This window comes from Anneissia japonica, unplaced genomic scaffold, assembly GCF_011630105.1.
Source record: "Anneissia japonica isolate Jap-2015-1 unplaced genomic scaffold, ASM1163010v1 scaffold352_len1594369_cov220, whole genome shotgun sequence".
In the NCBI taxonomy this organism is placed as follows: domain Eukaryota; kingdom Metazoa; phylum Echinodermata; class Crinoidea; order Comatulida; family Comatulidae; genus Anneissia; species Anneissia japonica.
The window spans coordinates 414,950-441,310 of NW_022751928.1; the positions used below are offsets into that span (position 1 = coordinate 414,950).

Here is a 26,361-nt window from a genome sequence, read left to right on the forward strand (position 1 = left end):
ATGTTCCCTTAACTTTCCTTTCCTTTTCCATTCTAGTGTTTCCTTATCTTTTCTTTCATTTTCCTTTCTTATGTATCCTTATCTTTTCTTTCTATTTCCTTCTCATGTTTCCTTATCTTTTCTTTCATTTTTCTTTTTTATGTTTCCTTATCATTTCTTTCCTTTTTCTAACTTATGTTTCCTTATCTTTTCTTTCCTTTTCCTTTCTTAAATTTCCTTGTCTTACCTTTTCTTTTCCATTTCTATTCTACTAATCTTTTCATTCCTTTCTTCCTCATATTTTGTTTCTTTCCTTTTCTTTCCAATACTATGTTTCCAATGTTTCTTTCATATGGTGCACGATCTTTCTTGCCAAAACAGTGCGAAACACATTCGTTTTCTGTTAAACATAATGTTTAAATCTGTAAACAAGTAATACATCGCATAATTTAATTAATACTTTTAATTGCTCATTAGAAGGATCAAATATTCAATGCGACTGGATCAAAACAATTAAGTTTTCCCATAATTATATTTTCAATATTTTTCTATGATTTAACTAATAATGATTTAACTATTAATTATATGTAATACAGTAATAAAAATTAGTTTTTAATTGAAAGTTCATAACAATACCTTGATATCATATTCCAGCAAAGGGGGAAGCAAATTATAAAAAACCAATGCTGATTCAAAGTAGCTAAGCCCAGTGGTGTATCTAGACATCTTGAAATAGGGGTGCTGATGGAATGGGTGTGGGTGGGGGTGGGGTCGAAGGTGAAATGGGGAAGCTCAATGATCAGTTAAGGGGCACTAATTTGCAAAATAAGGTGATTTTAGGTGATTTTTAACTATTTTACCATGATTTTTTTTTCGGGGGGGGGGGGGCGAGGAATTTTTTGGGGGGGGGGGCGAGTAATTTTTTGAGGGGCGTCCCTCCTGCGCACCTCCCTAGATATGACACTGGCTAAAAAATTATCAACTTGAGTGTATTTACCTTGATTGATTATGAAATAAGTCACAAATGGAAGTGTTTTTAATGAGAAAATTATAGGTAGACATGTTTTTAAACATGATCAAAAATAGTATTTGTAATGAGTTTTCTTTTAGTGTAATAAATTCTTTATGAGTAAATATTTTATATATTTTTAAGCCAATATATATTAACAACTTTGCTCTCAATTCAGCCTTCTTGCTGCAAAGGTGTAATTTTATGTATAGGTTTATGATTTTTTTATGTGAATAAATAAATCAGTATTTTATAAAAAGTTGATGATCAATAGTTTATGTTCAAAAGTTCATTGCAATTTAATTTTTTAATGTTTTGGGGACACATCGTTAATAATTCTGTATCTGGTGCTGACAATAACATAGCACCTCCCTTACTAGCCATAAAAGCAAAACAGACGTAGACGTACCAGCCTAGATGCGCATTTCGGATTAAGTTTCATCGATTTGGTATCGATTAATCGGCACTCTGTCTAACACAAAACAGCGCCCTTTATGTCTGGAAAACAACACCACCCGCGCTCCGGAAATAATTTCTTTGATTGGTTGAAACGTCGATAGGCTAGGTAGGTGACGCTCTTTGGGTAGATACCGAAAAATAAGAGAAGAGAGACTGAAGCTTTGTTGTCAAACTGCTAATTACATGATTCTGCTAAAGATTTGAAGGAATTATCTCGGAAAGTAAGTTGTTAATGTGACATAGATACTTGACATAGATACTTTTGACTTAATTTTTAAAGTTATTATTTGAATCAACCATTTCTTAAGGATTATATTTCGTAACGTTATGATTGTTTGGCTAGGCCTAGCCTAGGCTTGATATGATTATGAGGAGGCCCTGCGGCCTGGCCTAGGCTAGGCTTAGGTAGGCCTCCTCTCTAGGTAGGGGGTCTCTAGGCCAAGCCTAGCTAGGCCTAGGTAGGCCTCTTCGTCTTCATCAGTGTTATGTGACGAAAAGTTCTTTAAAGAACCGTTACTACCAAGGGATTTGCAAGCGCTAATTCAGGCGTGCATAATAAAACGTCATGAAGCCTAGGGTGCCCTAGGCCTAGCCCTTAGCCTACTACTAGGCCCAAGGCCTATGGCTAGGATACAATTAAAGCTTAGGCTTGGTCTAGCCTAGGCCTAGCTAGTGACCTGGCTGTAGCGGTTAGATTTAGGCTGTGGTTGTTTCTGGTTTGATGCAGATGAATACATTGTAGCCCAACCTGTTTTTAACATACTAGGGCCTATAGCTTATTTGTTTGCAAAATAAGAGAATCTACATTTATATTTGAGAGAGATCTTCCCACCAACTTCAATCCAAAACAGAGTGGCCAGATTTACAGCTAGAGATCACAACTGTGATTCAAGTATCACCAAAATACTCAATGTCCTAGGTTGAGAAACCTTACAGGAAAGAAGTACCAAACAACGACTTGCCACACTCTACAAAGAAACTCACAATATCACACTAAATAATATTCAGGGACTCCGGAAGTCTTCGTTACAGAGCGAGACAAGACAGACCGACTGGCTTTCCTACCGGTGCATCGCTTCAAATAGAAACTGTTATCGCTACTCTCTATATCCGAAAACTATACCAGAATGGTATTGTTTGCCATATGACATTCGCACTGCACTAGATGTTAAGACATTCAAATTTCAATTGGACTCTGATATCAATATTCAAGAACTCTTGCAAACCGCCCACTTCCAATTTAACTGTTACACACCTGACCCCGACCTAAGTGCGACGACGACCTCAGAAGGTGTTTGCACGAGATCATAGAGATACAGATATTTACATTTTCATCTATCAATACCTATCCTTTCTAATGAACAATAATGACAAATATTGTATTGCAAGCCTAGTACAAAGTATTAATTTGGTTAGTTTTGTATTACTGATGTTTGTGCCACACAGTAGCCTTTTTTTCCCAACCTTGGGGTCCGCCAAGTCAAAAGGGTCGGCAGGTCCTCTAGACTTTTTCATGATTCCATTTTTTTTTTTTACAACAATGTGATAAACATTACTGCTATTCATTAGGAGGCATCAATACTGAAATAGATTTGATGTACTGTACTTTTGTGACAAATCATGATCTTCTATCTTATAATATTGGTGGAACACTGTAGACAATAAGTAAACCTAGACTTGGTACAGGTAGGAGTCTGTGAAGTCTTTTAACATGTCCTGAGGGATCCGTCCGCAAATTCAAAAGTTTGGGAACCACTGAATTAATCCATAATGTCGGATTAGATTCTTTTCAGAAATACTGTACATTACGTGGTACTGTATTTATGTTAATCTTGCTAGACTTTGTATGTGTTAACTTCATTTAGATAGAGGTACAAGAATACAACTATCAAAACTAGTACATGGCTAAACAATGGATTTTGATCATATTCAGTCACCATCATATTTACTATTAATACTAATTAATTTTGTCTTAAATAATGTAATAAAGAATAAAGAATTATAATTGGTTGAAATGATATACGGTAATTAGGCCTTAGCACTATGCTATTGTAGAATATATTGTGAGCTTTTCAACCTGGTCATTTTGACAAATGTAATTAGACATGTGATGGTTTTTTTAAATAATATTTTCTGCACTAAATTTAAACCAGGACAATCTCCCACCTGAGGAAAATTATAGACCTACCATATCTGCATAATTTCATTGGAAATTGTGAATTAACCTCATCTGTTATGTGTACAATTAATTGGGAACAACATAATATAATAACAGAAGAACTGAATAACTAAATCAATGTACGCTACAGTACATACAGTGAATAATGAAATTTTAAAAATGTTATTTTCTCCACCAAAATGCCATTCAGAAAAATTCCTACAGTACCTGGGCAAAAGTATATCATTGTTCTCTATCAGAGCCTTTATTGATGAAAAATATCAACTTAAGTTACCAAATACATCTGTTTGCTGGATTTGAATCGACTACAGTACTACTGTGTATCATTGCTCAGTACAAATTGATTATTAATGACCAAAACTTGAAACATTATTTTTTTGCGTTGACCTCAAATAAGGTTTGGCCTCATCAGTACAGTACATGTAGACATGGAAGAAATATATTAATATATTTCCTCCAGGATATAGCAAAGATGTTGTCCCATTTACTTATTGTCAGTTAATAGTTTTATTCAGCTATGCCTTCAGCCTGTAGTATATGTTAATTAAGTTTTCATGTGTTTATAGTGACAAGCTGTAACCAGGAAGATTTTAAATGGGATTTTTTTCAGCTGTAGTACAATTATCTTTCCTGGCAAATTGTAATGTATTTTCTTGGAATACCTAAATACTGTTTCGAGCAAGATGTTTCAAAATGTTTTGTATAAAATAAATCATTCTGTGTTTATTCTTGTTCTGATATTTAAATTAGATTTATTTAGGATTCAAACACATTGTAACATATTAGTCGGCAGTGAGGCATCATAGTAGTAGTCGTTTTAGGTCATACATATTGAATTACATGCATCTTAAAATTGATTGAGTGTAACAAAAGAGTATGTTTTACGTATACCAGTAGAATATTATAATTATTTTTTGTGCAGAGTAGGGGCTTGAAACCACAAGAATAGTTAAAAAGAAAACCTTTGGTTTTCTAGCATCTTTGATTGATGATTTTTTTTATCTTAACACAATTACACAATGAAATTTTTCATTTGTGTTGATACACAAATGAAAAATTTCATACAAATTATATTTGGATCCAAATGAATTTATTTCAAGACAATTACACTTCTGAACAAATCTGAAGCAACACACCGAATCCCCTCTTCCTTTGCTCGGTGCTTTGCACGTCTCATGGCCCCTACCCAGATTTTTCTCTGGATCCGCCCCTGATAGTTCAGTCTGCTAAGCTGGTGGTAGCAACTGTGTGATGTGCGCTGAACCATGGAGATCCTTTAAAATCTTTTGGTTCCCAGTTCAATGTACCATCACTACTTCTCAGGTTCATCAAGAGGCTTGATTTCTGGTCCTATATGCCATCACTAACCTTTCAACTGGAGGCTGTTGAAATTAAAAGTGGTAGTACCATATCGGAAGACATGATTAAGCCATTTTTCTCATGTGCATGTTACTGTTAAAGAATGCAGGCATACAGTGCACTCTTTGGATCTTTAGAGAAAATGAGCAGGTCATTGTCTGCTGGTGTACTGCCAAATTCTCTACCAGGAGGGACCCACTAATTTACTATACCTCATGAAGTTTCGCAGTCCAGTGCCATTATTTTATTATGAGTAAATTACATTGCTTAATGTGTTTTTACAGTGTTTTACTCATGTAATTCAGATTTGTGCTGCGAAATGAGTTTTTGGTAAAATTGAATTGAATTTTGTTTAACTGTATGTATTATGATTTTGGTCTACAGTAATTATGTAATGGATACAGTACAGTACAGTTTCTGTCTCTTATACACATCTAGATGTGTATAAGAGACAGGATAAACATTACTGCTGTAGACTGCTCTCTGTGCCCTGCATCCTTAGCTTCTTTACGTCTATATCCTCCTCTTATCATCTGTCTCATGAGTGAGTACCAACAAGTCTCCAATTTCTTTATTTCAATTTCCTTTGGGTAGCAGGCTTGTGTTGCGTATACTAATCTTGATCTCACACAACTCTCCATAATTTTCTTTCTCGATATTATTATTAAACTTTTGACAGACACGAAATAAATTTTGTGTCTGATAAGTCACAGCCACATTTTACAAAAATGGAACATCCTTATACATTGCCTTCCATCGGGTTCTGTTTTTAGCAATTTCTTTAAGTTTATAAAAATCAACAATGTTATCGAGATTCAGCCCTTTTTCTTTTATATCAGATTTAATTTTTGCAAATAAATTAACACAGTGTCTTCCTTTTCGGCCTTTCAGAACTACAGACTGAGTGACGGCAAATACAAGTGCACAATGTGCAGGAGTGAGTTCATCGCTCCGCAAAATGTGCCCAAGCATTGACCACCTACTTTTGTCAATACGATTTGTCAATGGGCCAGATTTTGTTACAGAGTATAGGGATTTATTTTTAATAATTTTTGGGTATTTAATATTTAGAATAACCCTCAAATGTCGACGATGACATTTGTCAACTTTCTCAAACATGCTTTTAGGGGCAGCCCAACTGCTACAGTTATAATGGATATATATATATATATATATATAGTGTAATGGATAACATAATAATTTAGATACATTTCAAATATAACCTCTATATTATATTTTTTAACTGTTTTAATTTCCCAAGTATATTATTCTTATTTTTCAACTTAAGATATGAAGTGCATGTTTATGCTAGTAGCCTGTACAGGTACTATACAGTATTTATTAAACATGACATTTGGCTGTTAATGTTTGTGCTACAGTAGCTGTACAGTATGATCCATTTAGTATGTGGCTTTCTGTGTTGATGTACAGTGTAAACAGTGTCATGGTTCTGTAATAAATTCCAGTGGATATTAAGTCTAGCTGAAAGCTATCAACCTGCATTACATTATACAGTAGTATGCTAACAATGACACAATTTACAATGAGTTCATTAATGATTTTGTCACAATAGGATACATAGATATAGAAACTTAATCTCCACTAATGAATAAAGACTAATACTGTACTAATGTTATTGTATGCTCAGCTGTTAAGTGTATGATAAATAATAAATATTATTGAGTACTCATAATATTATGAGCGCTTTTTGATATGATGACAGAATAGTGAGCTTTTTGCCAAGGGATGCAAGGCACTGCAGTGCTAGCACTGCTTCCCTGGTCATTGGATCCATAATTTAGGTAGCTGGTAACCTCTCCACTTCCTACGGAGTAATTCCGGTTGTGCTTGAAATTTTCTGCAACAGTCAATGCTGCATCATTCTACCAGGTACCCATTTATACTCCTCAGTGGAGAAGGACAGATGTAGGTAAAGTGCCTTGACCAAAGACACAATGGAATTCACAGCAGAGGTTCGAAACTCTGACCTCAATGTTCAGAGACTAAAATACATGTAGTAGTCACAACTGTACAGGTTGTAAGAAAGCTTAAAATTAAAATACTGTACACATAGTAGTAGTCACGATACAGGTTGTAAGAAAGCTTAATTAAAATACTGTACACATAGTAGTAGTCACGATACAGGTTGTAAGAAAAGCTTAATTAAAATACTGTACACATAGTAGTAGTCACGATACAGGTTGGGGGAAGCTCAATTGAAATACTGTACACAAGCTCAGTTGGAGTACACATAGTCACAATACAGGTTATGTAAAAGCTCAGTAAATAGTTAAGACTATAATAAGGTATCTTTTGCAGTTACCACAATTAAAAGCAATATTATTATGGTTTGTTCAAATGTTTTAGTGATGTAAAGAATTATTGTAAATTTGAATTGGCAAGATTAAGTCAGAAGTGAAATCTGAATTGGAAATTGTGAATTAACTTCATCCCTGCTCCAAGTATCTAATATAATTTGTGTGGCATCAACATATTGCAAAATGAACTGAATAAGTAGCCAGATTAATCCACACTATATTGAGCTGCCTGTTGAACTATGGGTAATATAAATGACTAAAATTGCAGATTAGGTTGTGGATGATTGTGAGCCTCTAGTATAAGTTGAACAGACAATATAATATGGTTGTTTTTTTTATTATCATTACTATAGTATACAGTATTTTGACACTTGTGAAAGATGGCTTTTTTCAAAAATGTAAATATCCAGGGTAATATGTTACTACAAGTATTGGAAGATCAATTTAGGATTCTGTACCAGTAGAATTATGCATACAAGTATTATTGAACTATGAAATATGTGCTCTGTCCATTTGCTATGCCTGTTAATTATTGATAATAAATTCCAGGCTACAGTAGTTTCATGATGCTCTTTCGTATACAACATTAATAAGGTAATTACGCTTATCGTGTTGGATACGTCATTGTGATTATGCTTGCCTCGTTAACACCATTTAAAAAGTCATGAAACAATTGATGATTTATGTGGTGTACATAGATATACTACTACTAGCATACTGTAAGGTGTTTGTATTATTGTACAGCTGTTAAACAGTAGGTCAGTAAATAATACAGTCACTCTATAAGTCTGTATGCTAATTACAGGTATACTGTAAGGCGATATCAATACCAATTAACCATGCTATTATAATTGGGTTTTTTTTCTGACTCCTTTAAAATAATATCTTCTAGGTTTCTACTTAAAGGAAAAGGCTATATAAATTCACTTTAAGATTGAAAATTGTTGATATAATTAATATACAGTATTAAAAAATGTACACACTTTTCATAAATTATACATAATGTTATAATAATTCTGGATTTATATAGCTCCTCATGTTGACACAACCTCGAGGCGCTCAACAACAACAGAGAAGAAAAAAAAATTACATTTATGGTAATAAATTATATCAAAAGCTTGATTTTATTATATGTATTATATAATGTAGAGTATATATTTAGTTGTTCAGCAGATTGTCCTCAGCATGTTTTGATCTACATTATTGAAAAAAAATTATGTTTTTATTTCTTGTGTTTTTAAAAATATTAAACAGAATTTTGAATCCCATGGTTAAAAAATGTCTTCAGTACTGTATGGGTTTCTAGTTTCAATTCCAAATATCCGTAGCATTTTGAAAAGATGCCCTCTTTAGTTTGCAAAAGTAATCTTGAAAAGAAGCCCATCTATAAGGTCAGTTAAAAAAACAAAAGCCCAGGCTTTTATATTCAAGGTTTTATGAATACCAATTGAATAACATCATTTGATGTGACTTAGAAATTACCCACCTGGGAAAAAATGTAGAGCTCTGACTGATTCCAAACTCATTCCTTTTAATTCTACTTTATTAACCAGAGAATGCCTCTTTTTTCCAGATGGCTATATTACCTGTACTGTAGGCCTAACTTGAAAACCAAAATGGTATTATGTTTTTTTTTCCCTTCTGATCATTATTATCAGTGGCCCAGTTTCTATAGACAAGAAAACCAATTTGAAGTTTAATGAATCATATATTTATCTATTCTTTTAGAAGTTACTGTACTATTGGAGATTAAAAACTGTTGTATTGCTAATTGATACATTAGGAAGTGCCAGACTGGTATCTGTCATTATGATCTACTGTAGTAGAAAAAATTAGGAAGATTGAGTATAATAAAATTGTGCAGCTTTAGAATTAGCTTTAAAAGAATTATAGGTTGTAGAATTCTTGGAAAGATAATTAGTTTATGATTCCAATTGATAGAATAGAATTTTGGACAAGTATTAGAATACGAGCGGAAGGAGTGCAAACAGAAAGTAGATGAGCATACATGTGGCCCGGGAAGGGATCCAACAGGGCGAAATGAAATTTCAGCAGAACAGCGACCAAAAAATATCTAGAAAGTATTAGAGAGCAACAACACAATAGTGTTGTGCAGGCTGCATACACCTTGCCATAGAGCCCCGCCCTTTTGGATATTGTGTTGCAAAGTCCCACAAAAATCAACAACACCCTTTGGGAGGAGTATACTCATTGCTGACAGCGAATGCGATAAGTGCATGAGGTACAGACTTACAGTAAAAAGTAAATGAGGAACCTTAAAGCTCTGGCTTGAGATTCCATTTAATGGTTTTAAATAATAAGAAATGGGAATGTTAACAGTTCAGAAATACAGGACTAAAAAGTACTTCATAGTTATATAATTTTGAAGAAAGAATAATTTTATTGAGTGATTACATGGCTCCCTTGAATTGTCTTAACAGTTAATTTTAAAGCCCTGTCCAGACCATAATATTTTATTTGACAATAACATGTGACATGTCTGCTGTAAGGTCATGATGACATCACATCATGACCATATATAGACACATCATCACCATATATGGGCACACAATAGTTTTCTATCAAAGAAAGTTTGCTAGTGTGCACAGAGCTTGAGAAAACACTTTCAGTTTTCACTTGTTAAAGCTTCTTAAAGTTCCTCTGAATTTGGTACATGGTAATATCAGCTGCATACAGTATGTGTCTTGCAAAAGAAGAGTGAATAGATTTTGTAATTAATGCTGTTGTTTCCTTGTGATTAGGAATTGACTAGGACTGCACTGTAGATGCCAACATCATTCGAGCACCTGTGAATACTGTCCTGGTGGGCCTTGCACCTAAAATTGCTGGGGAACGGTGTGATGGTATTTGGTTTTATCTGCGTTTTATTTTTCGGTTTTCTTCTGTTAGATGTTTTTCATTGCCACAGGATATATTTTAAAAAATACAAAAAAACCTCAAAAAGCACTCTGATCTTCAAGAAATAGCATAATATTAAATGATGTAATGTATGTACTGTATGCTGTAAGTAAAATACTGTAGCTTCACACGCTAGAATCATTTACTGCAAGTACATTCATTATTCCTACTGAGATTCACACTCTAATGTGAGATGTGCAAGTTTAATCAAGCCAAGTTTTTATATTGAAACAGATAAATTTATATTCATTGATCCTTGGAACTAAATAAAGAAAATGAATATTCATATATAGCAACAGTCGGCTGAGGGAATTAAAGGTTGTCTACAGCCTTTAATTATGGTTAGATTATTGGAACCATAATTAAATCATCATTTTCAGTACTTAATAATAGTATACAAAGCTTGGTGGTCAGGTGTTTAAGAAAACACTCTAGTTTAAATTTGGAGGTTGTGGATTCGATTCCTACCTGAATCATAAGAATTTTGTTTGCAAATATTTGGAAGGTACCATTCAGTACTACATTAACATGTCAGGTACTGTAGTGTAAACATGATTTGTATTATTTCTCCTGATTCAAAAACACCATCAGAAATGCATTGCAGTACTCGTTGCTGCTTTTACCAAGAAACAGATACAAAAATTGTTTTCACTGATTTACAGACATTTTACTACAAAAATCTTTATATTGGCTGCTATGGACAATTTTATTTGAAATTTTGAGGTATTTTCCTATCTTTTGACTGATAATTGTACATCTTTAATAATACCATACAGATGACCATTTTTGTATTTATTCTGTATACCGGTAAGGTCATTTGTTGTAGTCGTAATTGTGTTGTTTAATTATTTTCATCAAGGAGGTTGTGGTGAATGTAAAATGCTGACGTATATATCCAGAATAAGAATGAGTAAATCCCTGAAGCAATATTTCAGTTATATGTAGGTTGTGGTCATTTGGATTTGTATGCCAATATTGTGTATTCCACTGGATAATAACAAATGCTTTTATTAAAAACAAATTTGCAGAAATGTATTGTTAAACAAGAAAACTGACACTGGGGTTTTAAGGTAGAACATAATGTAATAAATTGTTATATCGCAATTTATCGATCATGCATGTACAGTATTTTACATCCAAATAAAAGCCATATTTTTAATTCTCATTAGAAATACATGATTGAGCAAATAATAACCAACCATTTCCTAGCTCTTATTTTATTTATTTATTACAACATTTAAATGAAATGAAAACAATATAAAATGCCTCCAATTATTATCGAAAGTGAAACACTAGCAAAGGTATCCTCCAAGATATCAACAAATTTAAAATGAGTTGTTGTGACATATAATCATATATTGCATCTAAATGCATTTTAAGCAAAATTATGTAAATTATGCAAACAAAACACTAGTAATCAATTTTTTCTGTAATCTCTCCCTCATTCTAGTGTTTTCTGCAGTTTTGGCTTTGAAGATCATTGTGATTCTGAATAAGACATTTCGTAATCTGAATTTGACATGCCCGTATCTAAGGTCAATCGACATAAGCCTATGTAGTGTATGTGGCGTATGTTTGTAATCTGAATTTGACATGCCCGTATCTAAGGTCAATTGACATAAGCCTATGTAGTGTATGTGGCGTATGTTTGTAATCTGAATTTGACATGCCCGTATCTAAGGTCAATTGACATAAGCCTATGTAGTGTATGTGGCGTATGTTTGTTTATGTTGATTGACCTTCATATGGGCATGCGCAGTTCAAACTATGAAGTGGCTAGCCTTCTAGAAATCGCAGTTGGCCTTCTAGAAATTTACATAGAATGAAGACTGTGCGCTTGGACTTGCGTCTGATACACAGGGACCTAGGTATGGCAGTGGATTTAAATAGCTTGGTGATTCAGATGGTCTTTTGTTTTTCATACTTGGCTTTTGTAACAAGGAAGTGAATTTTCATGACTTGTAATGATTTCATAACAATAAAATTCAATCTGAATCTGAATCAATTCCTGTCAGTTGATTTTTTTTCTCACGACCAAAACAACTCTTCACTATTACCTCGTATTGAGATTTAGTTTGTGTAAAGCATCATGTGTGTATGTTTGTCTTGTGAAAGGATTATCGCTTACAAGTAGGACAGTAATTTATTCTCTGTTGACAATCCTTGGTACATGTGTTGTGTATAAATAAATAAATAAAATAACTCTTGAAAAATCACAGTGTTTTAGCATTAGCAAACAATAATTATGACAATGTTTCCAAGTTCAAATTCCAAGTGGTTTACAGTAGTTTACTGGGAGCGTTCCAAATTATTTTTATTTATCTACTTGTTTGTTTGTTTGTTTGTTTTTTTATTTATTCATTTATTCATTCATTTATTCATTTATGTATTTATTTATTTATTTATTTATTTATTCTGTTTTACTCCAATATTGAGATTTTAAGTTGTAAAGGTAAATGAACTCCTATTGCCATTGGGATTCACCTACTATTTATATTCAGAAAAAATCTATATATTATTTAACTTTGTTCTTAACAGTGATAATAAAAAATAATACAATTATTACAAACATTATTCAATGTCATTGATGTGTCATTCAGCAGAAAGACTCAGAAGTAACAATGCATTTTTTATCTTGAGCGTCACTCGTTGTGTCTGTTTACGATTTCGTCCCAGTTATACAGTAGGTCACATGACTACAGTGCGTTCATGCAGTTATGTCTATTGATCTTTGAAATAAATACAAACCTTGTCAAAAGTCAGCAAAATATTTCTGGTGTTTAACCGTAGATTATTACAGCATTATCATATCAGTCTTTCATTCAGTCAGTATCAGTTGATTAGTAATAATTCAAACAGAAAATAGTTTAGAGAGGTCAAAATGCTAATTAACATTTTGAATAGAAATTTATGGGAATGATCTTTGCTCAAGTGAATTAGTCCATTGTTGTCATCCTTTTAGCTTGTGCTAGTCTATATGCGACTGAAATTTACAAGTTAATGTACTTTTATGTGTGTATCGTTTTTCTCCTTCAACGCGGCAAATGTGTGTCTCGATGTTGAACTCTACATTGTTAATTACAACGGTATTCATTATTTGGCATGAGTTTGTTCAAGCATTTAGCGTTAGCCTACTATTACAATACAATTGGACATTTGTAATTGTCACAAGTGAAAATTATGCATGGTTGAACATTAGAATAGAAAGGTATTAATTGATTTTAAAGGTTAAATTTTAATGCAAATAATATTCACTGACACTACGTGTATATGATGTTATTGGTTGACCTTGTTTATATCTGAAAGTTGTTTTTTTTTTTTAAATTTGTATTGGTGTATTTAGCGTAATTTAAGTAATACACCGGATTTGAATTGTTACATAAGCTATGTATTCGAGGGTTGAACAGAATATGTGGGAGTCTGCTAACTCTAGCAACCGAAATTTTGAATTTGGCTAAAGGTTGAATTGTTCTTTAGTCAAATTGGAAAAACATACATAGGTCAAATGTAAATGATACAGATGAATATTTTGTGCAAATTTGATTAATCAATTGATATGAGGTGGGAGTAGCAAAACCGCTTTTAGAGTAAAGTAACATTTATCAACAAAATCTGATAAGTGAAGAAAAAACTGTGAATATAATAATATAATATATGGAGCTTGCCATGCAAAAACTAGTATCAGTGACGAAAACATGAAAATTGACTTTTAATATTCATATTCTCCATTATGAAAAAATTATTAAAATTATGAAAGTTTTTTCTGAAACTTACATTTTTTCGTGGCAGCAGGTGTATTAATTGGCCAAAAATATGTCTTTTTTTATTGGAATTCATCATTATTGGTGGGCAGCGTGTTCGCTAAATAATGTACTGTATAAAAATAGTCTCCCCTTATGAGTAAAAATATTACAGCTTCTCTGTACTAAAGTAAACAATACTGGCACATTGTTATGCTAATTACTCAGTTTAACATTTAGTGACAGTATGCTGGTTTTGGGACTGCAAGCCTCATATTATACTATGTACAGTGCCAAATTCTAGGTAGAAAACAAATAAAATATTTATTAATATTTAATTATAAAGGTACTCCCAAAATAAGACTGGCCGGTGAACTATTGTGGCCTAATATGAAGTAATAGAACAAATATATTCATACTGAACATAGATACCATTTATTTTTAGAACAAGTCAAAGTACAATTTGAATTTCACAATATCGTATTACGATGAACAGGCTTAGTTTTTAATGCTTTTAGGGCCGCAATACTAAACCTACTGTACATCGACTTTGGGTTCTGTAGACATAAGTGTAGCCGATACAGTCTGAGGTAAAAATGTAATTGAGGAGTCCTCAAGCCCTCTCAAGATCCCATGAAATGGTTGTAAGATTGCAATGTTGTGATGTTACCATCAAAAACAGATTGATTAGTATTTTATATTTATTTTATAAATATATATTGTGTAAAAATATTCTTATTTAAAGATGTCATGGTTGCTGCAGATAATAGGTAACTTTTTAAAGAATAAAAATTAATTAATCAAAGTATTCTATTTTTAGCTCAACATATCTTTAAATACTTCCTTTTAACAATTATGTATTTTTATTTTTACAATTTAGAATCTAGAGGGACTTGAAATCATGAGTTCTCCAGCGGCAGCACCTCCCACATCAGGGAAGAAAAAAGGCGGTGGATTTCTTCACAGACAGGCAAAGAGAAAGAATACTAAACCCGAGTCGGAAGTGCTCACCGAGGAAGATCTACTCCAACGAGATGTTGTTTCTCCAGAAGATGTTTTGAAATTAGTCAGATGTACAGAGAGTAAGTCGCTAAATTTTTACAGTTGCTTTATTTAAAGCATTCTTCATTTGTTGACTACTGTACAGTATATGTCTTGTGAGCGGTATTAGTCTCCCAACATAAATGCCTTTGATAAGGTTTTGCCAAATGGCTTATTATCCTGAACAATTCAGATTATAGTGCAGTATACAAATGCCAAGAACCCAATCATTATTTTATTTTACTACTTATGAATTATGCAAAACTTGGATGGGTGCCAAATTCAATGAAATAAATATAAAAGTAATTCAGCATACAGTAATTGCATTACTGTATATTCTAACCAAGTATCAACTAAAAAATAGACAATTAAAAAACCAGCCAGGAGTGGATCCAGAATTTCAGAATTTGTCAAACTGGGGGTTGGGGGGGTGCCACACACCAAAATTTCAAAATATATAAGTGTGGAGTACCAGCTATAGCAGCAGTGGTAAGTGGCATAATGAAGAGAAAGGATGTCCCTTTGATGCATTTTGTATTTGTATCTTTTTTTCTTATTATATTTATAGTACATGGTATTGGTATGTATTGAAATTTAAAAGTGGTATGTGCCTCCTTCTCCCCCTTCCCCATCCCCATTGGATCTGCCTCTGACAGCAGATTATCAATTGTTTTTATACTTCGTCACATAGCCATAAAGTGTGCCCTCTGTAAATATAACAAAGGTTATTCTAAATGATTAGAAATGATAATAGTCAAGGTTTTTAAAAGGTAATGATTTGAAATGAAATTAGAAGTGCTAAATTATGTGAATATTCCCCAGGGAGAGGAGGAGGTGGCACATTGTGCATGATAGATTCTGTATCCATCGACCAGTGGAAATAAGCGCTTCATATCTGAAGAAAAGAGATGTGCTGTATAATAAAGATAAAATAAACAGATAAGTAGGATGTTATCGAAATAAATGAAGAGACATGGTCTCATGTTGGTTATTACAAAGTGACATTATTTGTATTATGACTGAGCAGTATTATGAATGATGACCTAACAGCAATCGAAGTTATCTTTACGACAGTAAGTGACAGACGTAAATGCTTTGAAGGAAATCAGTCTCCTACGGCCATTAGTATACTTTTACAGCACATCTATGACACCAAAGGTCTGTGTCTGTCTATCTGTCCAACAAAATTAGAATATGGAATGATGTAGAATTTGTTTCATCAGATGTCTGAAAAAACCTACACAATCAGGTCTGATTTAATTATACTATATTATTTATACAGGCAAAAAAGTATGTATAAGTCAAAGTTTATCAGACACACTGGGATCATATTTTTTTTGATATTTGGTATCTCAGGCATTGGGAATATCATCAAGATGAAAATGTAAAATAAGTTGTGTATTAAATATTAAAGTTTATGCGCTTTCTGTTTAATACAATTGAACAATTAAGACAAAATATTTGTTGAAAGGTCAGTCCGTTCAGTAGTACTTCTTCACTAGGGATGCTCTAATTTATATTGGATATCATTCTTAAATATTGTCCTGTATTTATAGTTTTCATTCATTTCATTATTTATTTGGTCATTTACAACAACAACAAAAAGAGAGCGGCAAAAAAAAAAAAAAAAAAAAAGGGGAAATTAAAAAAAAGGTGAAATTTGGGGAAACCAGGGACAACCAGGGTGAACCAAATCACTGTAGCAAAGCCGGTTTACCCAACCCCAAATTAAGCAACACATTAAAACATCAAACATTACAGCGAATCAAAAAACAAAGAAACCTTACGAAGAAAAGAGGATGGGCTTTCTAAAACTGCAGCATCGGTTAACAATCTAGGGAGCTGGTCCCAGACACGAGGCAACCTGATGGCTACCGAGTTTAAAAATGCTTGGGTCCTTGTATTATAGTCTAGTACAGTAGAACCTCGATTTTACGTACGGTACGGGACTGGAGGGCATACGTAAATCAGGGGATTCGTAAAATAGAGGTTGGATTAAATTTGTGGTGACCTTTGACCCTATACGTACATAACACTTAATAAACGTAGGCCTGTTATGAACGTACGAACGATGTTACCTAGGCTAGACCTAGCCTCTAGGCTTACGAATAAAACCATGTGTTTAGTGTTTTTTATTCATCATTTTACGATGTCATAATAAAGTGTTCAAATAAAACCATATGTCTAGTTTATTAATTCATCACTTTATATCTTTTATTTAAAAATATTGTAAGATTACATATACGACAAATGTACTGTATAACTTGGGAATTCCCCTTCATGGCTATTCTCTAAACTGTGTGTTGTCTGGGCCGCTGAGACAAACTAAAACATGTGCACTGCAATGGGCGAGCCAACCAATTAGCGTTCGTGTACGTGAAACAGCAACCACGTGGACTGCACTGGGCGAGCCAACCAATTAGCGTTCGTGTACGAAATTATGCCTACTCAGCTTAGTGTAGAAAATTCGACCAGACGAGTTTTCCACACAAAGCTAAGGAGGGAAGCAATTATTTTGAGCACCATCGGTAGTTGTTCATCGCTCAGTTCACGATGTTTTAATTATAACAGCCCGGTATTGGACTCAATCAACGATGCTGTTTAATGAAAATAAGTTGCATATGGTTTGTTTATTGTTTTAGTATTGAAATAATAAGTAGAAAGAAGTAACAAAACTCTTTTTAATTATGATGGCTCTGAAAAGGGCTGTTTGTTTTGATTATTTTCGTGGTTTTTGATGACGTCATAGTCGAAACGAGGCGTACGTAAAACCGAGGGTTCGTATAACTGGGGTACGTAAAAACGAGGTTCTACTGTAATACAAATTTAAGTTAAATGCAAACTTGCATCATAAGTGTTTTATGACATAGTTTGAACATAGGAAGCCCCTTTAGGTCCTTTTTTCTAGTGTGGGTTATATGACATTCCCATGCAAGACTTGTTCATTGATAATAATTTCAAGGTGTGTTGTATTCTGCACTATAAGGGTCACTGTGAAGAACTACAGTCACATGACACAAAAGTTTCGGTCATTTAATTACTGCCTTCCACTCTCCTATGCCTCATAATCTCCTTTATGTCTTTCTCTGTGTAGTCTGCTTATGTGTCAATAAAGGTGTTTGGTTGTCATCCTCATGTTTTACCCTATAGTTGTTCCCAGAAAAGATCATCATAAATTTGTGCCGACTGATAATTTGAGATTAACTAATTTGAGCATGGACGTGTATCTCAATAACTAGATTTAATTACTGTTTTACTGATAACATTGACAGGAGGCATACCATAAAGCAGTAAACAGAGTAGTCTTGTGTATGCTCCACCAGGTTTTTTTTGGGCTATGTATGTATGAGAGTCTATGTTTTGGCTGTTAGAGGAGGCCTTCTGGAGGACACTCTTGGTGACTGCTCTGATGTTTATTGTTGTTACTAGTTAGTGTTCTCAGTAATTGTAGGCTCTGGAGAACCATCTCAGGTATTTTTTTTTTAATGCATAGATTGATGTCAGCGTGTCCCTGCTCTCTTCTGGCACACCTAGGTACCGTAAACCATTCACATACATCTTTAAAATTTTGTGAAATTAGATCTGAGGGTATTATTATTGCACTCTATGAAATAATATATTCTGTTTTTCCGTATTTATGTGTTTAGTCTAATTTCCTTTGCAGCTGTTTCTGTTTTTCTTGGACCTGTGCATTGGAGAGAATATCAGTGCTAACTGCAATTTTATCAACAATACTGTGTCTGTTGTATAAATAGAGCCCATTTTTTAATTCCTTTATAAATCTATAGTGTTGACTTGAAAATTTCTTGTTGTAATCCTCTCATCCATTCTCCTCAGACTAAGTTTGTCAGTTACAATTTCAAGATTTTTGAAAAATAGAGAAAAGTCTGAGAGTGCCATTTTTAGCCATCGAGAGGTGCCATAATCATAAATTTTCTTCCTTCAGCTTCAACCATGGTGGGGCTGAGGCTGTATTCTCTCCATTTGTGAAGTCTGCTTGGGCCCCCTCTGTTTCAAATTTCTGGATCTGCCACTATTTGTGCACAGTGGTTTTTATGTTCTGAAGGAACCATTCAGATTCTTCTGTAGTATAGGTTTAATGAGGGGGGACACTAAACTATGCAATGATCCAAGAATCAGATTACTCTTCTCTGATACTATTTTGACTTACACTTGAAAAAAAAAATTCAATCTGAACAGTACTATTTCCATTGCAATTGCATTTTTTTTAATGTGATCTTGAGTGATGAACTAAGTGTACCAATTGCTTGCTCAAGTGCCCTGTCTAGCCATTTTGACATTCTTAAAAGCATTAGCCTATTAAAATATATTTAAAGTTAAAATTAGTAATACAAAAGTAGTGCATACTTTAGTTGCCAGCAGTGTATTAAGTATTGAATTGGACATACAGTATATAGGCTTCCTTGATATTAATATGTGCAATGCAATTAACTGCAATTTGCTTTGGTGGATAATAGCCCATAATGGCTCTTGCAGCAATAAATGATTGAAATTTAATTTTATCTGCCGACCATTGAATTGGCAGTAGAAGAAAAGTAAAACCTCTCCCCTAATTAATATCCAAAAACTAGTGATAAATCTATAGTGTTGAATCCGAACCCAGAGTAGCAGTGGGTGCTGCAATGCTATTTCAATGATGTAGGTCAAAATATCATTCATATGAAATTTTCTATGCAAAAACATCATTGAAATATTCTTAATGTTTTTTTTTTTACTGTTGACAGATTACTTGTGCGATCCAGATGCCAATATCTATAATATAGACTTCACACGTTTTAAGATAAGAGACATGGAGAGTAACACAGTTCTGTTTGAAATTGCCAAGCCACCACCCTCAGGTAAGACACTCGTCTTTGCAAGCAATGTAGGTCGAGCATGGTCAGCCTGACTTTAACTTTTTCCTTTCATATCTATATCTGACATCACAACTTTTAATTCATTTAGGGGCACCCAGTGTCATTGTTACATTGATCAATTTATGATTTTGTTTGCTTTACGTCCCACTGAATTGTGGTCATGTAGGTAAATAATAAAATATACAGTAAGCAGTAGAAGTCCTTTTTATGTTTCAATTTCAAGTTTTATTGTTCGACTTTGAGCTATGTAACCAAAATAGAAAAATCAAAACAACATGATATTGTTTGAAGGTTTGCATGGCAAAGTAATTATATTAAATGCTTGCGGTACAAGAAATGTTAATTGAATAATTTAGTTTATTGATATTTGTTACCTTTCTTTTCAGAGGATGATGAGGAGGAAGAAACAGATGTGGAAGATGTCGACCCCAATGCAGGTCGATTTGTCCGTTATCAGTTTACACCACAGTTTTTGAAATTAAACACAATTGGAGCAACGTAAGAACATGTCAGAATTAGTTTATTCTAGATTTCAGACAGAAATAAATAGATTAAATTATAATAACTAGTACAACAGGTCATGCCAGTATCATGTACTGTATGTTGATATCAATTTTTATCTACGTAGCAGCATACCTCTGTGACACCATTGTAGATACACAGATTAAAAATAGAATATATGACTTGGTTGATGTATAAATATATGCCATGGTTCCTCTGGTTTAAGCCCACCCACTTGAACACAAAACTTGGCCAATTTGTATACCCAAGAAAAATCCTATTTTTAATCAAATGGCAAATTTTTTTGGCACTGTATGCCTAACTTTAAGTCAATGTTTTTCTAAGAATATTTTTAAAATCATACCATGGTCTTTTGCCCAATTAAAGGCTCATACATGAAATTGGGCTTAAAGTAGGGGGTGGCCTTATTCCCAAACAACTATGGAATATTTTTTGACCAAAGATGAGCTCAGAATGCTTGTACAGTGTTTGAAAATGGCTTTTCAAGCTTTAAATTCACATTTCATAGGTATTGATTTTAGCGCTGTTGTTACAACTTTACCAGTGATTTTATTATTAATGTTACTGGATCTGGATTCGTACAGTAATTGACTAAAGCCTCCAAGAGGCATCACCTCAATTGGTTTTGGTTTCACACTGTCACTAGACACCACAGAATCTGTAAACTACTATTATTGTTTTCAATTTGCTCTCAACACAATAAATTCATACATTTATAATTTTCATTCATACTATGGATATAGGGTTACTAATGATTTTGTTGTCATTGTAATCATTGAAATCATTATCCTCCTCATCATCATTGTCATAACATAATTACTATTTTTAATATTATTGTTTTCATGTTTGCTAGGGTGGAATTCCAAGTGGGTGACCAACCTGTGAACAACTTCAGAATGATTGAGAGGCACTACTTCAAGGAAAGGCTACTCAAAAGTTTTGATTTCAATTTTGGCTTTATAATTCCAAACAGCAAGAATACTTGTGAACATATATATGAATTTCCTGGACTGGAACCTGAACAAAGTAAGTTTTTCCACCTGTATAAGTATAACCTTAGAGGTGAAATTAGAGTTAAAGATGTTTAGGTCAGGGGTTCTCAATTATTTTTATATGGGTTAATATATAATTATTAGTTGATTGCTGAGAACCAGATTATTCAGCCATTGTAGTGTAGAGATTTTTTTTATTGATTACATTTGCATACTTGCTGGAAATGGCTCTATCTGATTTTCCTTTTATATCAACTCTTATTTTTTTTGTCATCTGTAAATTGTTATTCTGTATAATGTTGAAAACCAAATAAAATACAATCAAATCATCTTGAAAACATGTTAAAATTATAAAATAGATGATGTATAGTTCAGGGAAACTTGTCTGTGAGTAGTTGTGATAAACCATTTGACAGATACCAACAAGGATATCCCATTTACATAGTTTTCTCATCAATGAAACCAACACTGTCCCTCCTCTACTAAGCCTTAGAATGTGCTCTGTAGAATTTTGGAATATATTATATGACATTCAGATATGGTACAGTACTTTCTTTTTAATGCTCAGTAAATATGTTTTATTCGTCCTTTCCTAACTGTTCGATATTTTATAAATTTATGTTTGTTTTTATACAGTGAGCAATTGAATTTATCTAAGTACAGTATTCAGTTCATATTTATAAAGTTATAGTATTTGATATTGTAATTCATCACATAAATATTATTTTAAATTAAAGATAATTTAGTAGTGTATTATTACAATATTGAACATATATAAAAGATACATTGATATATTAATGGGAGTCAGAGTCAAAGTTAGCAACAGAGGTTCACATTTTATGAAACATAATTACTTTATAGAGAAACAGATTATCCTGTCCTCAGGACTTCTTCATAGTTCATGACATGTTTCTCAATAAATTAATTATTGATGTTAACATATCAACCTCTGTCTTCAATGGGATTTATTTGTACAAGTGTACAAAATAAGTATAATTTGTCACTAAGTGGAGGATTTCTCCATAACAATGTGAATTTTATCATTATATACATGTACATACATGCATGCATACATACATACACATTTATGATAGGTTATATTTATTCTGGAATTGGTGTAATCAAGTTGTGGGTGGATATTGAATGTAACCGTTCACACGTTCCTCTTTTATCGCTGATTTGATTGCTGGTCCTTCAAGTCTACATTATCCTTAGGACTTTCTTTGTTTCCTTTGTTTGCTTATCTACTCTGCTTTGAATTTTTATTTTGCCAACATACATGGGGTCAGTACTAACCACCAGTGCTCACTACTGTAGCTAGAAGATTATGACATTAATTTTTTAGATTTTTAACTTGGATAGACATGATGTTTTTAATTGATACTAAAACCAGTGATTTGCCCATATATGAGTGTGATGTGACATAATTATTCCTATTTGTTGGCAAACCACAGATAATACATGCAATTCGAGAGTGTTGACAGAACTTAACCATTGCTGTCAGAGATTGAACCTAGGACCCTGAGTTACGAAAAAGATGAACATCTTAGCCACAAATAGACATATAGTTCTTAATTATGGAGTAGGGGAGCCATTTCAAATATAAAAATAAAAATTATAAAACATCAAATCTAAAGCTCTGTCCACACTATCAAATTTTGTTTTATAAAAAAAACTGGTATGCCCATATATAGTCATTATGTGCCTATATATGGTAATGATGTGATGTCATCATGACTATATTTAGGCATGTCACATGTTTTGATAAATATAATGTGAGTATGGACAAGACAAAGACTAGATTCTGTTGATAAGTTGACATAGTGAAAGCCATTATTGCACAGATTCCTACAAGATGCATTTTCCAATATCAATTTGAACTCTGATCATCAGCCTTTAGTCATATGCCCATTTGTCCTTCTTTATCTGACAATAATTTTATGGTTCATAATATTGGTTGAATACACAAACCACTTAAACGATACGTAGGTAAGTTATTTGGAATCCATTAAATGATTTCAGTCTCATAATTTGTAGATACAAGATTACACTTTTTACATGACAGTATAATGGTTTTCTATTCTTTTTGTTTTTCACCGTCTTATAGTTTATTTGTGACAAATGAAATTTTTCAAAATAAATAAATAAAAGTAAAAGATTAAAAAAAGTAAATAAATACATGCAAGGAAAAGTAATGATATGCCTATATGCTATCATGTAATCATTATTAAGCGCTTTGGCGCTATTTTAGTGTAAGGCGCTATATGAATCTAAATTATTATTATTATAACTTACAGTACCTCGGAAAAAAATGAAATCATCCAGCACAGGTGTATATAGTGCAAAGACATTACGTTACTGTAATTACTTCAATGAATTGCAATTATTGTTCTTATTGTACCTTTCTACAAAAAAATACATCTGCAAAAAAACCTTGAAATCCCACTGATGTGATATCATCTTTTTTTGCAGTTAAAGAGATGGTAGAATGCCCATTTGAGACCAAATCTGACAGTTTCTATTTTGTTGACAACAAGCTGATCATGCACAACAAGGCTGACTACGCATATAATGGCGGGATAGGAGCAATGTAGTAGATTGACGCACCAAAGACGATAATAATGGATACAGCAACCAGTCAACAATATATAATGACTACTACATAACAAACAGAGAAGAGCTACGGATACTGGAAAATATTTGTTGATTTTTAATTAATATTAATTAAATGTATTATTCATGGCTACCTGAATATACAAAATTTTGGTAAATATACTTTTTGAATATGTAAATGATATGATTTAAATATTCATTATATGATTATAGTATTTTGAATAAATAAGTGATGAGATGTTTGAATTTAATTGTTTGGTATATTATGCAATTTCACCTGTACAAATAATAATAAATACACACACATATATATCATAGAAATATGCTAAGTTTTGATTGTCCAATGTTAAAGACAGTTAAGTTGTTTGCCCTTTCGGAAATTCAAATTGTACAAGGATTAGTTAAATCAAAAATCACCATGGAGACATCAATAAACGTTATCTCTATTATACATTGAATCTTCTTGACTGGAACAAATTAATTTGATGATTGTTTTACTCTTGCATCGTGCGGCAATAAGTCACCAACCAGATTTTAATCATTGATAATTTCTAAGTAGTGAATAATTCTTATCTTTCATTATTGCTACTACTTTGTCATGAACTTTCTCATTGCATGCTGCTGCATCATCAATTATAACAGTCAACTTTATCAGTCTTCAATAACTAAACATTGTACATTTTGGATGTCATAAGCCCATATCACTTTCTGATGTATTTATGCATTTTCTTTGTGTTTTGCACTGTATGATTCAAGGTATATTTACAGTGTTTGTTTAGAAGAATTATGTACATTTCCCATTTGTATATTTATGTTAATCCCAAGTCCCCATTTGTATATTGTGTCAGTTTCCAGCCCCCATTAGAACAGTCATAGCTAGGGGAACATCTTTAGTCATGAATACTGTATAAAGCCTTAGGTATGTGTTCACTATATCATCAGCTGTTCTGCAGACTTGGATTGGTTTCATTAATGTTAATGTACCTCATAAACATTTCACGGATGTAGTCATGAATACAGCGGATGTGCTTTATTTGACTGCTAACATGTTATCTAGCTACTCCATATGCGTTGTTCTCAGCTGAACATTGTACCCAATGTAGATACATTTTTGGAGGCCCTGGGAAAAATCACCTAATAGGGCCTCTTAACCCCAATCCAACTAGTGTTATTTTCTATTAGTAAGTTCTAATGCCAACATTTAAACCATTTTCAGGCCGTACAGTAATTAAATGAGGCTCATTAAGGGGACTTTTCCCTTCTGTTGCAACCTTACAAAGTATTCAAATTCTAATTTTTTATTTCTGGATAAAAATAAAATAACATAACACAGTTGATAACTCTCATTCATGAAGTGTGGAAAAATATATGCACTGAGTGGCTCTTTAGACAAAATTCACTATAAAGTAACATACAATTATACAAATGATTAATTTAAGTAGTAAAGAAAATCTTACATCAGAGCCTAAAAACCACCAGAGTGTGAAGGTTTAGGACATTTAAATTATTTCCTGCCTCAAAACACCCAAAGTTGTGGGTCTTCATAAATTAATGGCAGGGCCCCAAGTCTCCCACGAGCCACAGGAGTCTCCCTCCCAGTAATCTGGACAGCCCGTTGCACTCCCGCAACCAAGCAAGAATCTCCGGGAAAATAACCTGTCTCCTGCAAATTAATTAAATCTACATGTTTTTACTGTTGTATTGCACCTTTATTATCATTGTCAATAGGTATCATCAGGAACAGCAAAAAATAATTAGATGCGTTAGGAAAGTTCATTTTCCTGAAAATGACTTCTTCCAACTGTCATGGTGTTCTTTCTATCTCCAGGCTTTTTTTTTAAGAGAAAAAGAATATGTGGACTTTACAAATCTTTGTTTTGATTGTAGTTATCTTTACTAACATATAAATACTAGAAGCAGCAAATTTATAGATTTATTAAATAATTGCTAAGTCTATTTCAGGGAATGGGTTCTTAATACAGAAAATGAAATTTTTTCATATCAGATTTGTGGTCAGTATGTCCTTTACCACCCTCTGGTTGAGACCAGCTTGTGTGACAAAATTAAGTTTTAATCATAATAATAATAATAATAATAATAACAATAATAATAATAATAATAATATAACATATGATTTGTGTATATTTGTGAATATGCAGATTTACTTTTCAAAATTGTATCACTGTATGCAAGCACTATTATTATTTCACCTGATGGATGTAGTAGCCTTTCCTGGAAGTTTGTTAAATTATTGATTCAAAGTCAATTACAGGTGTTTTGTTCACTATAAAAACAAGATAAATTTTAACACATGCATCAGCTTATTGTTCAAGTATATCAGTAGTCATTCGTAG

The 26,361-nt window shown here is 32.9% G+C and overlaps 1 protein-coding gene across 1 annotated transcript; it reads left to right on the forward strand.

Annotated features, from left to right (window-relative positions):
- The first annotated feature begins 1,512 nt into the window (after positions 1-1,512).
- On the forward strand, positions 1,513-25,661 carry LOC117121912 (protein unc-119 homolog B-like). The gene is made up of 6 exons (XM_033267308.1): positions 1,513-1,668; positions 14,843-15,044; positions 19,749-19,862; positions 20,267-20,378; positions 21,256-21,428; positions 23,867-25,661. The coding sequence occupies exons 2-6, from the start codon at positions 14,864-14,866 to the stop codon at positions 23,986-23,988; spliced, it is 702 nt and encodes a 233-aa protein (XP_033123199.1). The 5' UTR covers positions 1,513-1,668; positions 14,843-14,863; the 3' UTR covers positions 23,989-25,661.
- Positions 25,662-26,361: the final 700 nt, after the last annotated feature.